A 16,926-nucleotide genomic window follows, 5' to 3' on the forward strand; every position below is an offset into this window, starting at 1 on the left:
AATGAATTTGTTTAAACCAAAATAGATATATCAACAAATAATGACTCAAAATATAAAGTTTAAGTCTCATTATATTAGACCATCCCCATAAAATAAGTCATCCATATTCATATCATATTAGTGATATTTGGGATTTTTTACGTGTCATCGTAAGCCTAGAATGAGAGGAAGAGACAGTTGCATAGCCATAGATGACTTGCCGGGCTAGCTTGGTTACACTTCTTGCCCCAACACACATATATAAATAAGTAAATACTTTTTCGTATTATATTACGTACGAAAAAAAATCAACTAAAACTATGTAGATAAGTAAATATATATAAACCATCATCTCCATAATATAAATCGAATATAGAGTAATCATAATACAAGCTACCGGCAAGTCATCCTTGGCTGAACAACAATGGCCTTTTTCCCACATTCAAGGCTTTAGATGAGACAATCCATTCACACCTTCATTTTCATTCTGTAAGATTCCCTAACCATAATTAATACTCATAATGGACGAAAAAAAAAAAATGAGAGCAAAAGAGGTGTTGTGAAAATTCTCTCGTTTGTGAATGTAGTTTTTGTTCCAAGAATTGTGGAGATAAATAGCAAACGAAAAAAAAACATTTGGAGAAAAGATGAAGAGATCTTTCAAGTTTGTATGTGGCATTGTCTTGCTCTCTTGAAGTATAAGGTGTATCGTACTTATAGATCTTTCTACCAGTTTCCAATTGCTCATTAATGTTTTGGCTTTGCTGCATAGGCTCGTCTTCCAATAGCTTCGTACATTTATGACAGTTTTATATGTTCATAATTAGTCTTCAATATATTATAAGTTTATATTCTAATTCCTCGAGAGAGGCATGAATCATGCTATATTATAGATTTAATCCCAGCAATGAAAGGTGGATATATAATGCACGTATGAGGAACTTTACTATTATACTATATATGCACATGAATTTATTCTGGTTGTTTTTGTAATATTATTCAAACTAACCAACCAAAGAACGAAAAAATTAATCTTTAGTATACTCATGACCTTCTATTTTACTAAACTTAACTTTTTTTTTCTCTTGTAATAAAAACTTGTCACGTCATAAATCATAATATACTGATATATGATAGACAAACCAAACTTTAGTTCTCTTGCAATCTAAAATGAATTTCAACTGATATGTTTTCTTATAAACATTGAAATGGGTACACAACTCTAACCAGTGGAGAATTGAAAAGAAAAAATAGTACATTTGTATACTATTTAAGGGAAGTACTGACAATGGTATAAAGAAGGAAGTGTGTACTTGAATAAGTTATCGAGTTATGTGAAGTCTTTATCATACAAGTACACTTTTACATATTTAATTTAATAACTCACATTTCAACCAATAGAAAGTACAACTACATTATTTTTTCTTTCTCTTTTAGTTTTAGCTCCTTGTCCACTGTTCATGTTTCACTGGGATGATTTTCTCTAGAAAGCAATCGTATATCCTTTTTCTGCAACACTGCTGTTTCGTCTGTTGTATATTGCAATGCTTCGGGTTCTCAAAGTATAGTAACGCAAGGCGAAAAAAAAAAAAAAAAAAAAAGTATAGTAATGCAATTGTTAATAAAAAAAATGATTTGACTATCTTCTGATCAAAATTTAAATAAACATAACTATATATACATCTTCTACATTATAACATTTCTTAATCTCGTGTATTGTTGTTTTTTTCTTTTTGGTAGTTCATAAAGCATTAAACGTTGTTATAGGATCGATCAGATCGTTACTTGTGATGGTTGAGGTGGATATTCCTTCCAATCACAGAATCCTAATCATATCAGTATAGTCATTTTCTTGTTCTCTAAAGTTCTATAAAATAATTGATTTATTAGTAAATGTAACAATCTACGACATTTAAATGTCTTAATTCGAAGATTAAAGAGTGATTTATTTTGGTTTTGGGATAAAACTGAAAAGATTGTGACCCACGTCGATTGCAATCTGCAACTACTGCCATCAATAGATGATTTAGTCAATTTTAAAATTAATCACTATTTGCAACTAAATAAATGTTGATCATGCGATAGCAATATCCTAATGGCTAGTGATGAAGTTATAAATGGTAAATAATGGCCCCTTCCCTCCTACTTTTCAATTTTGGAAAAAATATTATTAATTAATCTTTTGAAAACTTTAGAGCATCTCCAATGAGTTTAAAACATTAATATGATGTTACATATTGAGTTTAATATGTATTCTTATGGTAAAATATGTATTCACTTGAGCATGTTACATATTGGAATAATTATCTGATTATACCATCTGAATTTAACTTGAAACTTTGTACATACGTAGGAAAAAAATATCGTGTTGTATAAAAGAAATCTCCAATGGAGTTTTTTATTATATATAATTAATGTGTGGTTAACAAAAATAATATAAAAATGAAATACATATATAACATTAGAAATAAATTACCAAATTCGTAAATTTTAATTAAAGAATCATTCAGGTGTCTTTAAAAAATAATTTGAACAGTACTATACAAATGCACAAATTTGGAACAATGCTACATACACATAAGAGGAGTGTTAAGGTAGCCAATGGCAGTGATTGTGAGAGGACCAGGGTAGCCTGCCTTCTTCAACTCCGATTCTATAGAGTGAGCGACCATTCTAGCATCATAACCATCGGGAACCGGACAGCTGTTGATGTCCCACCACACCATCGTTTTTGGCTCCTGCTTCGCCTCGTTCGTATTTCTTGAATCCATGGTTTTCAACATACAAATATCAGTCATCCTCAAAATTCGGATTAACAAATCGCTTCTTTACTCAGATGAAATCACCGACCGATGGATGGTGCGGCGGAATAGGGCAAGTTACACATGTTTACCGATACTAGTGGCTGTTTTATATGGGCTCAGATTCGTGGCCTATCATCAATGCCTGGAAGACACCTTCCAAGACTCGGATGTTCTCTACAACATATCGATTTTTCTTCAGATATCCACGGTGCAATGTGTTTTTGTCCATTTATTTGAATGGATCCTACATTTAATCAAAAAAAATATCATGTGAATTGATTTTCCAACATCAAAACTACATGACAAAACATTAACGCTTTAGTACTAAATACAAAAAAAAAACATACCTATACATAGCACAATAGCAGCAAATAAAACAAAAGAGACAACATTTGTTTTAACCATCTTTCTCTTTTTTCTTTGTTAAATCAAAAGATTACGAATTTTTGATATTTTTGTATTTGAATGAGAATGAAGAAAGAGTTGTTTCGTATTTATAATTAGAACTCTAACTCTATTCAAGCGATCCTTCAAATTAACATTAGTAAGGAATACAATATATTTGGTCAACCAAATTAAAAACATGTTTCCAAAAAGATTAGATTCCAACTTTGACTACATTATTACAAGATATACATGACTTATTTAGATAAACGTATTTGGTAATTTGCAAGGTAAAGCAAACAATTATTTTCTAAGGGTTTATTCTGTCAAGAGATATGATTAGATACTCATTCATTTCTCAATATTCCAATTCACTAGTTTAGGAAATTATACTTATTGCATAATCTTGAGGCTCACGCGCCTACTACTTGTATATAAACAAGCTCAATATCTCTTTGTGAAATATATCAAACATACATCTTCTACAAATTCCAAAATCAATGGGCAATAAATAGATTTGTCTAATTAAAAAAAAACAAATACTGATATGGGATTCTAATAGAAAAAAAAGAAAAATATACATTCTATTTACGCGCATTTAATCCAAGGAAAATGTTGATCTTCACTATATATAATGTCTATCAAATTAATTCTCTTGCGAAGGACTCTTTGTTTGCTTTCAACCTAGACTTTGTCTAAGGGAGTGAATATCAGTAGTTGCAAAAAAAAAAAAAAAATCATGATTGAAATATTGTTCAAGTTGTATCTAAGTAACTACGAAAATATGCTTAAACTGATTTTTCTTTTATAAATTATTTTATAGAAATTTTAATATGTGTTTGTATACTTATCAACATATTTTCACATGTTTTTAGAAACTAATTGTAATAACAACTCGATTCTAGCATCTCTTTATTAATTAACTTTATCGATTTAACTAGACTTTATATCCTATGGATTTAAATGGTTCAGATAATTAAGAAATCCACCCCAAAACACTTGGATGCGATTCTATCGGAAAAGATCGGATCAACTGATAAGAACATATAAATAAAAATTAAAGTTTATTAGCTAGTTTTTTTTTTTTTTTTTCACTGATGAACAAAAACCGTGGAACCAATGAAATTCGTATAAATGGGCTTCATAAGTGGCCCAAGCCTTGTTCCTTGAAAGGGCAGTTCTGCCATAGCTAATTTTTTTTAATCAAGCCCAAATATGGTTTGTCCGTAAATGAGGGATTTCCTTTTACCCAAATCCACCGGAAAAGTATTAGAGACAAATACATCATCTCTTAAGTAATGTTTCATTTGATAGAATAATAACTTGCGGAAATTTTCTTTAAGAAACACATGGCTTGGGCCAATTCATGGACTTCAAGCCCATTTACACTAATTTCATTTGTTCCACGTGGCTTGTTATCAGAGAGAGCAAGAATTCTAAAACCTTTCCCACATAAACCGTCGTCCGATGAAACTCTATAACCGTCAATAACCGCCGCGATTTGAAAAATAAATACAAAAATCTCATTCTCCATTAAACCATTTAACACAACATACGAAAAACTGGTAAATCACAAAAGAAAAAAACAGAGAGAAACACACGAAAATGGAGAAAACAGAGGAAAGCGTCGGAATCAGAGTTTACACGGCGACTCCGCCGCAAAAACCATCACCATCACCACCTTCTCGTTCACCAAAACCCGTCTTAATCTCTTCATTGCCTTCCCTCCCGTCAGGAGCCGCCGCTGGAGGAGGAAGAGGTCGAAAACGTCGCATGGTGGCGCAAGGAGTTCAAAAAACGGTTTCGAAGACATCAATGCTCGTCAACTTCCTTCCGACAGGAACACTCTTGATGTTCGAAATGGTTCTTCCATCAATATACCGTGACGGAGACTGTAACGGAATCAACACACTCATGATTCATCTCCTCTTGCTTCTTTGCGCAATGTCTTGTTTCTTCTTCCATTTTACCGACAGTTTCAAAGCATCCGATGGGAAGATCTACTACGGTTTCGTGACGCCACGTGGACTCGCGGTGTTCATGAAACCGCCGCCTCCAGAGTTTGGTGGCGGAGATGTTATAGCGGAGGCAGAGATTCCGGTGACTGATGATAGGTATAAGTTGACGGTTAATGACTTTGTTCATGCAGTGATGAGCGTTTTGGTGTTTATGGCGATTGCGTTTTCGGATCGAAGAGTCACGGGATGTTTGTTTCCAGGGAAAGAGAAAGAGATGGATCAAGTTATGGAGAGTTTTCCAATAATGGTTGGAATTGTTTGTAGTGCTTTGTTTCTTGTTTTTCCGACCACTCGATATGGTGTTGGTTGCATGACTGGTTAATTTATTTTCACTTTTCTGTTTTTTGGTTTGTTTTAGTATCTATTTCGTATTTTCCTTGTAATTTAGATTATCTGATTTAAACTCCAATGTTCTACTATTTTTATCTATTGTATTGTTAAATAAAATGTTGTGTTGATTCTATCTAGACTTGTTTGATAGGAGGAGTACATTATGACGTTAGTAAAAGCTTCCTCAATGCAGTACTTTTTTTGTTAAGATCTCAAACTATGCAATTAATTACCAATTGAGTCCGTGATGTAGTGGAGGCCAAAAAAAAAAAAAAGAGTCCGCGTGGGCTTTGTCCTTTTTGTTGTGTAGGCATGTCATGTTGGCCCAAAGTCTTAATCTCCACGTTGTGTTTTGTATCTATTTTATTTAGATTAGATTATGAGTTCTTTAGATTTGAGCTTATCAACCCCTGAGTTGTATAAGTGTTCATTGTCTTCAGTTTCTGATGAATTGATAGGATTAAAAAGTGATTTTTTTTCATAACACGTTCCTTGTTTCGGCACTCTTTCAAAGATATCAACATAGTCAAGAAGACGAGAAGGTCCCTTGTTCATATCCCGCAATTCTACAAAGAACCAGCGTTATCAAAGACTAACAAGAAGAAAAGTGACAAAATATAAGATTGGAAGAAAGAAGAAAAAAGAGAAGAAGAAGAAATTTCAAATATGTGAGGGATCGAACAAACCAAAATACTAGTATTTATATGGTTATGCTTTGATATCATGTCAGAAAATTCATCAGTATGAAAAGAAAATTCTTAATTTTATTGATTAGCCAGTAAAATTATCTACATAAACACATAACTTGATCTACAAATTTTCTATAAATACGAAGATAAAAAGTCTACCCAATTAGCAATAATGAAATGGAGTTTTGTTTTTCCTAGTAACGATATGAAAATTTATTCGAATCAATCTTGTATTGTAATATTCGAAATTTGATCACCATGTTTTCATTAAGCAAAAATTCTCCGTTTTCACCAAGAGTCACTTAATGAACTTAGCCAGCTTTTACAATATAGTTCATTCAAGTTCTTTTTTTTTTTTTTTTACAATATAGTTCATTCAAGTTCTTTTTTTTTTTTTTTTTACAATATAGTTCATTCAAGTTCTTTTTTTTTTTTTTTTTTACAATATAGTTCATTCAAGTTCTAATTCGAGAATGTTCAAGTCATGTGATATATCAACGAGACTTGTTTTTATACGAAAAATGCTAATTTTAATAAAACAAAACTCAAATAACGTTTCTTTAGTTCGGGGAAACAGTCGAAAAATGATAAAATATGTTTCCTAAGAATCTTTATCAGTCGTGCCTCCAAGTGGGGATAATATAATAAATGTAATGAAAAAACTTTATTATATAGTATATATTTGTGATTTGGGGTGGTCTGAAATAAAGGTACTATATACTTATCCACATAATTGCACTTTTTCAATGTTAGACTTGGCGTTCAATTACTTCTTATCCACAATATTGCACTTTTTCCAAATCGACTTGGCGTTCATTAGTAACCACAACTTCTAACATCGACTTATTACAGCCACGTATCTCTGATATGTTGAAGATTTTATGACAAGAATATAGGCAAAAAAGAGGAAAGAAACTGAAGATCCACTATATAGTAAATACTTGTAGCTTCATTTAAAAAAAAGAAAGTGATTTCAATGTTAATTTATTTTTCCTACAAGTACCAAGCTAAAACTGTAACTAAATGACTATTATTATCAGCGTAAAAAAACACATACTCCTTTTGTTTTTTTTTTTTGATTTTCTAGAAAAAAATTGTTTCAAAAAGATTGATTTTTTGGTTTTCAATGCAATATTTATTTAGTTATAATTGATAAATTGTAAACTTCAATAAGAATTATTGAATATCATTGGTTTAGAGTTATTGAAAATTATAAATTACAAAGAATAATACATTTAAAAGCAACATTTAATATGTTTTCTTAATATTTGTGTTTTTCCTAAAAAATCAAAGAAAAAAGAACACAAGGAGTATCAATCTGTAAAATGGATTTGTTTGAAGACAAAGATTGGTTTTTTTGGGGATAAAATACTATATTTTTTTAGTATTTTAATTTTTTGTTGGATCTTCTTAGTTCTTTAAAAATGAGAAAATTAATGTTTATATCATGTAATTTGTTTCTTTCATAAATATGTTTTTTTTTTCTTTCTCTCCAAATCTAATCATGATATTGTTTTCCATGGATATGGCTATTATAGAAAGCTAGGAATTAAAAAGTGTTTCAAGGTTTTAAATATGTTTTTTGTTTGTTACTCTAAAGTTTGTTTTTTCTTCTGAAATTTCATTTATAAACAGTAATTTTTTAATAAATGTGTGGGTAACAAAAAATTTATTGACATAGTTAGAATTAGAAAACATGTAAATTAGAAGTTAAATGGCCTTTAATCAACCATTTTTACATTAATTTAAAAAAATTCAGACTTTTAAAATAAAAAAGTTAAAAATGAAAAGAAAAGTAAAAGTAAAAAAAAGTGCTGACCACTGACCAGATTGAAAAGGAAAATAAAAAGAAAGCCAAAAAGAGACGAAAAAGAGAAAAAAAAAAGTCCACAAAAACAAAAATAAACTTGTGGCTAAGAATCCTCACGTGTGATGACGTGGCACTCTGGGCGAATCAAAAGGTTGTACAATTCGAAAGATCACAAACCCAAAAAGCAAAATCTGTAAATCTTTTTTCTTTCTCTCTCGCAAAGACAAAAAAGCATTCCCAATTAACAAATCTAGAAATCAAAACTCAGACAACCACCGATAACAAGACAGTCGTTTCTCTCTCTCTTTTAAACAAATAAAAATTGGAACTTTTTTCCTCTGTCTTCTCAAAAAGTTTCCGCTTTTTGCTCGCTGGAGAAGAAAGAAAGAAAGAAGTGAAAAGGAATCATTACCATGGCTGATCCGGCGATTAAGCTCTTTGGAAAGACGATTCCTTTACCTGAGCTTGGTGTTGTTGATTCTTCTTCTAGCTATACCGGATTTTTAACCGAAACTCAGATTCCTGTTCGGTTATCAGATTCGTGTACCGGCGATGATGATGATGAAGAGATGGGTGATTCCGGTTTAGGACGAGAAGAAGGTGATGATGTTGGTGATGGTGGAGGAGAGAGCGAGACTGATAAAAAGGTTAGTTTTTTTTGGAACTTGTGAATTGATTTTGATTTGTTAAATGGAAATGATTGATGGGTTTATGTTAGATTGGTCAAATCTTAGTTTTATTGATAAAGTTATGATTTTTGGTTTGTTTATGTAAGAACTAGGTTTTCAGAGCTTTTGGGGATTCGAAAATTGTAAATCTGGATTCTCAAATGAGTTTTTTTTTTTCCTTTTGTTATAAAGTGATTTGAGATCTTAATTAGTTCCATTTGGTTTTGATTGATGGTTATAGGTTTTGATATTGATTTGCTTAAGAACTTTTCAGGGTTTTAGCTTCTCTGTGATTGGAATCAAGTCTTTGATCCCTGTAGCTTCTAGCTTCTGTTTGTTGTTTGTTTGATTAGGATACATAACAACGATCTGACTCTGGTTCTTATGTTATTCTTCAGGAAGAAAAAGATAGTGAGTGTCAGGAAGAGTCATTGAGGAATGAATCTAATGATGTTACTACTACTACATCGGGTATAACTGAAAAAACGGAAACAACAAAAGCTGCAAAGACGAATGAAGAGTCAGGTGGTACTGCTTGCTCTCAAGAGGGGAAGTTAAAGAAACCTGATAAGATTCTACCGTGTCCGCGATGTAACAGCATGGAAACCAAGTTCTGTTACTACAACAACTATAATGTTAACCAACCTCGCCATTTCTGCAAGAAATGTCAGAGATATTGGACAGCTGGTGGAACGATGAGGAATGTTCCGGTTGGTGCTGGGAGACGTAAGAATAAGAGTCCAGCTTCTCATTATAACCGTCATGTAAGTATAACATCTGCGGAAGCTATGCAGAAGGTGGCGAGAACTGATCTTCAACATCCTAATGGTGCAAATCTTCTCACTTTTGGCTCTGATTCTGTGCTTTGTGAATCTATGGCTTCTGGATTGAATCTTGTTGAGAAGTCATTGTTGAAGACACAAACTGTATTGCAAGAACCCAATGAAGGCTTGAAGATTACGGTTCCGTTAAACCAGACAAACGAAGAAGCTGGAACAGTCAGCCCGTTACCAAAAGTTCCATGCTTTCCAGGACCACCACCAACTTGGCCTTACGCTTGGAACGGAGTTTCGTGGACGATTTTACCGTTTTACCCTCCACCGGCTTACTGGAGCTGCCCGGGGGTTTCACCGGGGGCATGGAACAGCTTCACATGGATGCCACAACCCAATTCACCATCTGGTTCCAATCCAAATTCTCCTACACTAGGTAAACATTCACGTGACGAGAACGCTGCTGAACCAGGAACCGCTTTTGATGAAACCGAGTCACTTGGTAGGGAGAAAAGCAAACCCGAGAGATGCTTGTGGGTTCCCAAGACGCTGAGGATTGATGATCCAGAGGAAGCTGCTAAAAGTTCCATCTGGGAAACATTAGGGATCAAAAAAGACGAAAATGCGGATACTTTCGGAGCTTTCAGATCATCAACCAAAGAAAAAAGCAGTCTTTCTGAAGGAAGACTTCCGGGAAGAAGACCGGAGTTGCAAGCGAATCCTGCTGCTCTTTCTAGGTCAGCAAACTTCCATGAGAGCTCATAGAAAGAAGAAGAATCTAAGCAGCTGATTTGATTGTTTTTGGGTTCAGTCTTGTGTTCCAAGAAAGCAGGTGAGTCCTTTTGTACATATAGCTATATATACACACACATGTTTGTGTATATATATATAATGGTTGACATAGTGAGGGATAAGTAGTTTTTGGATTGCAGAGTGAAAGTTTGTTGTATCATAAATGAAAAAACCTCAAAACTGTAGTTAAATAAATGTATCTTGCATGAATAACTTATTTTCCCTATCATGACATTGTATGTTCACAGACAAATTCAAACAAGTTTAAAGGAACGTTTATAGTTATCCACATGATGTATGATTCTCAGAATCTTGAGAGTGATCTAACTTATTGGACTTCAGTAGTAGTGGCAGCAACAAGCTTGTTTTCGGCATCCGCGGAGGAGCGAACCACTGTCTTCAACTTCTTAGATGACCGCGATGTCAAGTGTTTACCATGGTAAATCAGGTTTGCTTTAGTAGATGTGTAGTCATTCTTATAACCAGTCCAAAAATCACCCAACAAAGACATGAACCAAGTCTCGAAAAAGCAAGCCGCGATCACCAATACTGCGAAAATAACGCAAACACAGCTTCTTCACTGCAAGCAAATGGTCATGGTTGATGCATGAATGGAGAGTCTATTGACAACATACATAAGCAAAAGCAATGTGGTAGATGCATGAAGAGAAGATATTGCAAGCTGCCAACTACGGTTCGATATTTGTATAATCTAGGATTAAAAATATTAAAGAAACCACACTAAATGGATTGACAAAGTCAGCTATATCAGAAGATTTATCGTCTATTGACCAAAACAACCAATGAAAGAACATTTTGATACTATATTAAGAGATAAGTAGTAAATTAATATAGAAGAAGTTTGTGAAAAACGCCAAAAGAAAAAGAAAGCCACTACCTTGTTTGTTCAGTTGCAATTTCCAGGAAATTTAGTAAGGAAATTAGTTGCAATTGTGACATTAAATTCGTGTTAGTCTTTTTCATGACTAGAACAATAAGAGTACTATTGAATTAGTCATCGTTTAATTGATTTCTTACGTTTGGTCAAACAAGTCACGGATTATGGTGAGAAAACGATTACTTAATTGTGGAAATTAGCTATAAGAAATTTTCCTTTGCTTTTTATGTTTTTCTTAGTCTACTTGTTTGTCTCGCTGCCTTACTCTTGCAAAATTTATACGAAATTTCGTCTGAATATTTTACATAAAGTAAAGTAAGTATTCATATGAAATTTGTATCAAAATTTGTCAAGACTAGTAAGAATGAACTGAACCACACAATACAACAATTCAAACCATGACCAAAAATATGTCGATTTGGTTTAGAAAACAAATAAAACCTCTAAAAAACCTATAAAACCAAAAAGATACTCCTTCTATATATATTTTGGAGATTTTTTTCCAATTTATATTATAAGATGTATTCAACTTTCTACGAAAATTATATATTAATATTTTATAATCATTTGTATTGTGCAGTTTTTTTTATAATTGGTAAATTTTTAAAAATTTAAATATTTCTTAATTTACGTGTTTTTAGTCAAAACATCTTATACCTACATATACATTTTTGCAGCCATTTTATGAAATAAATCTTGTAGTTGGAAATAATTTACAATGGCTGCCACTGAATTTTAATGTTTGTTTTTGATAATTAGAAAAAAAATCTTCGAATTAAATATTTGACATTTAACAACCTTCCCTAAATCTCTCCACATTAACTACACAATTAGTTACTAAAATAAAACTTCCAAAATATTTAATATCATTTAATTACTACAAAATTATCATTTTTAATATTGCTTTTCTCCATGACTATAACAATTCGATTATAATCATCAAACCGCAGAGATATTTGATAACATTTAATTACTACAAAATTACAATATATTTAGACAATAATTCATAAACATATCATAAATAAGATCAACATTAATTTAAAAATAAATAATACATTTTGCAAACTTTTATGTATACTAACTTTAAAAAATAAATTGTTCCGCGGTATACCGCGGGTTAAAATCTAGTTAACATCTTATATTTTGACAATGAAGGAGTATCCCCGACCGTATCATGTATGATATCTAAGACACACATACATATTTTAACATTTCCTTAGTTTTCTTAACAATGTAAGGGGTCACCAATCAAAACCTTAATTGTAATATATACATAGGTGTATAATACAATTTAATATTAATATGACCAACTTCTTTCCAAAAAAGTACAAAAAACAATTCCCCATCAAAGGTGCAGAAGAAATTTCCTCTTAATTCTTTATTTATTATCTTACACCAAGTCTTTTTGTAAGTTTCTCCTTTCCCTATCCTTCTTGGTCTCTTCTTCCAACTGCAACTTCCTCTCTTTTGCCTCGCCACCAAAATTGTGTCCACATTGACTTATTCATCATCTATATATACACAACCATAAAAACAAACTCATATCTCCAACATCTCCTCCAAAACATTCTTTTCCTTGTGATTCATTATTTTGCCTAGTTTTACTTTTCAAATAGACTTCTAACAAAAGTTATGACTGAAAACCAATTATATAGCTTTATAACCATGAAGAGTTCATTGTCTAAATGCAAACAGTCTTCTTCTTTGTCTTTCCCTTTGTTTGGTCTGATCAACTTCTTCCTCATCGGTTTTTTCAGATGGGTTTCTTTTGCTCAGTTATTTTTCTCTAGGTTCTGGCCTCTTGTTCAACACCAGCAATGTGTTTCCGAGAAGAAGAGCAAAGATCTTGAGTTCCAAACTTCGATCAAACACGAAGAATATCGTGATGATGATGATGATGGTCTTTGCAGAGAAGATGTAGGGATGGTTATGAAAAGCTTAGGGCTTTCCACTGACCAAGAAAACGAGGGACTTCAAAAACAGTACAGTTCCAAGGAGGTTTCGAATCTGTTCGAAGAGAAAGAGCCAAGCTTAGAGGAAGTGAAGCAAGCTTTTGATGTCTTTGATGAAAACAGAGATGGGTTTATCGATCCTATAGATTTGCAGAGAGTTTTGACAATCCTTGGCTTAAAGCAAGGATCTAACCTTGAGAACTGCAGGAGAATGATCAGATCATTCGATGGAAGTAAAGACGGAAGAATCGATTTCTATGGATTTGTGAAATTCATGGAGAACAACTTCTGCTGAAATCGTATTTCCTTAAAGTATCAATTTCTGCACTTCTTTTCTTCTTGCTTTGAGATTGTGTCTGTTAATACTGTTGTCTCCGCACCTTGTATAAACTACCAAACTTTCATATCAAAAGCTCTGCTATAGAGCGTAAAAACCAATGAGTTTGGAAATAATTGTCACAGACATGAATAATCTGCCAAAAGGTGTTATTATACACTATTTACACCTAGAGATTGATGACTAAAGGGATCTCAAAAAATGATGCAACTTATTTTAGTACTACTTACAATAACTGAAGCTCGTGAGGCCGCAATAGAGGTGCAAGAGCTCTCCATCACTCTATAATTCAACCTTTGGTTTATAGCTTCACCAGTAATCACAGCAAGAACACTGACCATCTAGGAAATGATGGAACCGATTGGAATCTCTGATAACTATGTATCGTTTTGAGATCTTCGAGATAAGCTTAATTGCAGAGTGACAATCATCACATATCCTCACGTTTTTAGTCACGTACAATGGTGATTTCTCTGGCGTTTTTATCAGACCATATGCCACAGCTAGCTTCTCACTATGATAAGAGAGGTTATCTTCTCTCTGTTCTTCATCGACATCATGGAAAGCTCCAGCAACATCAGGCGAATACCCTAATGGTTTAATCTTCGACATAACTTCCTTAACCTTTGCATAAATCAGCGTAATCTCGGGGTGTTGATTATCCTCTGCAAGAAACACATGGGTTTGATTACGTATCCCTATCCAGCTTACTCCAGGCTCCTTCTTAACACCTCTGTTATTCATCAAAGAACGCACTTTTGCCACACCTTCCCACTCCCTTGACTTGGCGTGGATATTGGATAACAATACGTAAACTCCTGAGTCGTTTGGATACTTCTCAATGGCATATTCTGCTACTTTTTTTCCTAACCTGTAATTCCGGCGAACATAACAAGCATTTAGCAAAGTTCTCCATGCAACAACATCCCATTCAATTGGAGCTGTTCTCATGAAATCCTCAGCATCCTTGAACATTCCAGCCTTGCTCAAAAGTCCAACAATGCATGTATAATGCTGTATATCAGGCTGGACATCAAATTTCTTCATCAGCTGATTAAAGTAATGAAGCCCTTGCTCCACAAAACCAATATGGCTACAAGCCTGCAAAACGCCGATAAAAGTTATGCGGTTGGGAATCTCTCCTGTAAAAATCATTCTATCAAAGGCTTCAAGCGCTTCCCTCCCCAATCCATGATGTGAGCATCCAGATATCATTGTGTTCCAAGTAACTATATCTCTAAAAGTCATGCCTGAGAATGCTTTCCTTGCATCCTCAATGCTGCCACTTTTGGCGTACATGTTAACCAATGCATTGCCTACCATTACATGGTTCCTATAGCCGGATTTCAAAACAAGTCCATGTAGAAGATCGCCCTGTTTTAGAAGCGATAGCTCTGCAATTGAATTCAGCAAAATAGCAAAGGTGTACTCATTTGGTGGAACCTCTTTAGTATCCATCTTTGAAAACAGATTCAGAGCCTCCTCGAAAGACTTATCCTGGAAGTAAGCATCCATGATCGTTGTATTCAAGAAAATGTTTTGAGCGTGTGTATCATCGAAAACTCTCTGAGCATAAAGGACTTTACCACATTTGCCATACATATTAATGAGTGCACCACAAGCCTCAACTTCAGCGTTGAAACCAAACCTCACCATTCGGCTATGAACCTGCAGAGCCAAATTCAAATCTCTGAGATTGGAGAAAAGCCGTAAAGAAGACAAATACGTGAGGTTGTTCCAAACAAAATCTTCGTTAGCTGTCTTTCTCAAAACATCAAGCCCTTCTTTAAAAGCACCACACTCTAGATAACCACTAAGAGCAGAACTAAACACAGAAAGATCACAATAAGGAAGATCATCCAAAACTCGTATAGCCTCGCCATTCCCCGAACACAAAGAATACATGTAAACAAGAGTGTTCCGTACAAACTCATGAGAAATCAAACCATACTTAAGAAAACATCCATGAAACTGTTTACCTTCTTCAATCCTCCCAGAGTTTGAACAAGACTTAAAAACCACAGTAGCTACAAACTCATTAGGTCTCGATTCACCAGAAAAAAACATACTTTTAAAAAGCTTCAAAACTTCAAAATCAAACCCAGAATTTTGATATCCCTTCATCATCGCACACCAAGAAACAACATTTCTCTCAGGCATTAAATCGAACAGCTTGCGTGCACGAACAGTTTCTCTGCATTTCACATAGAGATTGATCAGAGAATTGATCTGATACGCGTCTTCAGCTCTAGATGATTGGTTGGTAACAATCAAATGAGCGTGAATCGATTCTCCAATTCTTAGATAACTTGAATTAGCACAGACTTTCAAAAGCTCGTTTAGACGATCAATCGGAAAAGGAGTTTTTTTTGATTTGGGTACTAAAGACGCGAGCTTGTCCCACTTTAACAATCGTTGTTCGATCACAGACAAGGCTGACATGGCGCCAAAATTGATATTTTTCTTCCCAAAGTAACCAGAGATTATGAGGAAGGTGCTTTTAAGTTTTAACGGAAAGTTTCGAAGTCAACAATCACTAGTCTCTTTGACTTTGACCCATTTAAACATGTACATTACGGCTTAGAACTTTTAAATAAAACTGTTGTGAAAATTATTAAAAAAAATTACATTAATTGTTCTTTATGCTAATTTATATTTATTATTTATTTATTTTTGTATTGTTAATAAAATTAGATCTATAATATGTAATTACAATTTTTATGTTTAGATTTATTTGTGAGTCGAAATATCAATTTATATATATTATGTATAAAGCTGATTATTTATAAAATTTTAATATTTTTTCACTTCATGAATACATATAACAACAATAATGATATTTTGATACAATTATATATAACTATGTTACTTTTGTGGTTTAAGATTTTCCTAACTCGATTATAAATAAATCAATTTCTTATTTTATGTACGTCAACAACATTGTGAGACTCATAATTAAAGTTTGGATTGACATCAACTAAAAAAGATCTGAAAAATATTCGTACAAAAAAATAAAAAGATAGCAAAAATGAATGTCACTGAAGTCAACACTTTTGGATCTTTTGTCATTGTATATATCAATATTAGAGAAATGATCTTGTTTTGGATGATTTGAAATTTGTTCAACTTGATTATAAATAAACTATTTATGGTTTAATTTATTCTCCAGATATAATACTCCAACAAAATTGTTATAGGCTCATGATTAAATATAGAATTGATATAAACTGAATAAGATTTCAAGAGTATTATGAAAGATTTTAGAATTCTATTTATAATCTAGTGTTATTCAATTAAAGATTAAAAAAAAAATTTACTTGAATGCAATGAGTTTTTGACCAACCAATAAAAATAGAGAAATTTAAAGAGAAAAATAAAAAATTATAATACGAATTTCTAAAGTAGAACTCAAATTCTCTCTAATACAACATCACCCTTCTCTGTTCAACAAGCACCTCACGCAACATAGGTAAACTAGAAGATTATCGTGAA

General features: G+C 32.9%; 6 protein-coding genes, 1 long non-coding RNA gene and 1 other non-coding gene across 10 annotated transcripts; 3 read left to right on the top strand and 5 right to left on the bottom strand.

Moving 5' to 3' along the window:
* Positions 1-97: 97 nt before the first annotated feature.
* MIR169c lies at positions 98-508 on the bottom strand. Its single transcript, NR_143310.1, has one exon. It is a non-coding gene; the product is annotated as a microRNA ath-MIR169c precursor (primary transcript).
* A 2,038-nt stretch (positions 509-2,546) lies between these two features.
* AT5G39640 (Putative endonuclease or glycosyl hydrolase) lies at positions 2,547-2,777 on the bottom strand (the record flags this gene model as incomplete). Its single annotated transcript, NM_123326.1, has 1 exon — positions 2,547-2,777. One exon carries the CDS (start codon positions 2,775-2,777, stop codon positions 2,547-2,549), a length of 231 nt encoding a protein of 76 aa, NP_198780.1.
* Positions 2,778-2,899: 122 nt separating this feature from the next.
* AT5G39645 (Defensin-like (DEFL) family protein) lies at positions 2,900-3,188 on the bottom strand (the record flags this gene model as incomplete). The annotated part of the gene is made up of 2 exons (NM_001085214.1): positions 2,900-3,027; positions 3,131-3,188. The coding sequence occupies 2 exons, from the start codon at positions 3,186-3,188 to the stop codon at positions 2,900-2,902; spliced, it is 186 nt and encodes a 61-aa protein (NP_001078683.1).
* A 1,444-nt stretch (positions 3,189-4,632) lies between these two features.
* On the top strand, positions 4,633-5,624 carry DAU2 (transmembrane protein, putative (DUF679)). Its single transcript, NM_123327.2, has one exon. It carries the CDS (start codon positions 4,773-4,775, stop codon positions 5,505-5,507), a length of 735 nt encoding a protein of 244 aa, NP_198781.1. The 5' UTR covers positions 4,633-4,772; the 3' UTR covers positions 5,508-5,624.
* A 2,581-nt stretch (positions 5,625-8,205) lies between these two features.
* Positions 8,206-11,045, top strand: CDF2 (cycling DOF factor 2). Of its 3 annotated transcripts, none has more exons than NM_001344299.1 (3): positions 8,234-8,661; positions 9,081-10,287; positions 10,590-11,045. In NM_001344299.1, exons 1-2 carry the CDS (start codon positions 8,428-8,430, stop codon positions 10,218-10,220), a joined length of 1,374 nt encoding a protein of 457 aa, NP_001318708.1. In that variant the 5' UTR covers positions 8,234-8,427; the 3' UTR covers positions 10,221-10,287; positions 10,590-11,045. The 3 variants fall into 3 exon arrangements, with proteins under 3 accessions (NP_851106.1, NP_001318708.1, NP_568567.1); NM_123328.2 differs by lacking the exon at positions 10,590-11,045 and adding an exon at positions 10,496-10,552; NM_180775.3 differs by having other exon boundaries at positions 8,206-8,661; positions 9,081-10,908.
* Positions 11,046-12,686: 1,641 nt separating this feature from the next.
* On the top strand, positions 12,687-13,575 carry AT5G39670 (Calcium-binding EF-hand family protein). Its single transcript, NM_123329.2, has one exon. The coding sequence runs from the start codon at positions 12,778-12,780 to the stop codon at positions 13,390-13,392; it is 615 nt and encodes a 204-aa protein (NP_568568.1). The 5' UTR covers positions 12,687-12,777; the 3' UTR covers positions 13,393-13,575.
* AT5G05995 lies at positions 12,703-13,638 on the bottom strand. Its single transcript, NR_142881.1, has 2 exons — positions 13,327-13,638; positions 12,703-13,064 (listed from the first exon to the last, which is right to left on the bottom strand). It is a non-coding gene; the product is annotated as an other RNA (long non-coding RNA).
* Positions 13,509-15,957, bottom strand: EMB2744 (Pentatricopeptide repeat (PPR) superfamily protein). Its single transcript, NM_123330.3, has one exon — positions 13,509-15,896. It carries the CDS (start codon positions 15,874-15,876, stop codon positions 13,744-13,746), a length of 2,133 nt encoding a protein of 710 aa, NP_198784.1. The 5' UTR covers positions 15,877-15,896; the 3' UTR covers positions 13,509-13,743.
* Between the last annotated feature and the right edge of the window lie 969 nt (positions 15,958-16,926).

This window comes from Arabidopsis thaliana, chromosome 5 (assembly GCF_000001735.4).
Source record: "Arabidopsis thaliana chromosome 5, partial sequence".
In the NCBI taxonomy this organism is placed as follows: domain Eukaryota; kingdom Viridiplantae; phylum Streptophyta; class Magnoliopsida; order Brassicales; family Brassicaceae; genus Arabidopsis; species Arabidopsis thaliana.

Coding starts and splice junctions, on each gene's coding strand:
- DAU2 (NM_123327.2), top strand. CDS start 4,773: ATGGAGAAAACAGAGGAAAGCGTCGGAATCAGAGTTTACACGGCGACT.
- CDF2 (NM_180775.3), top strand. CDS start 8,428: ATGGCTGATCCGGCGATTAAGCTCTTTGGAAAGACGATTCCTTTACCT. Junction 8,662..9,080: donor AGAGCGAGACTGATAAAAAG/GTTAGTTTTTTT, acceptor GTTATTCTTCAG/GAAGAAAAAGATAGTGAGTG.
- AT5G39670 (NM_123329.2), top strand. CDS start 12,778: ATGACTGAAAACCAATTATATAGCTTTATAACCATGAAGAGTTCATTG.
- EMB2744 (NM_123330.3), bottom strand. CDS start 15,876: ATGTCAGCCTTGTCTGTGATCGAACAACGATTGTTAAAGTGGGACAAG.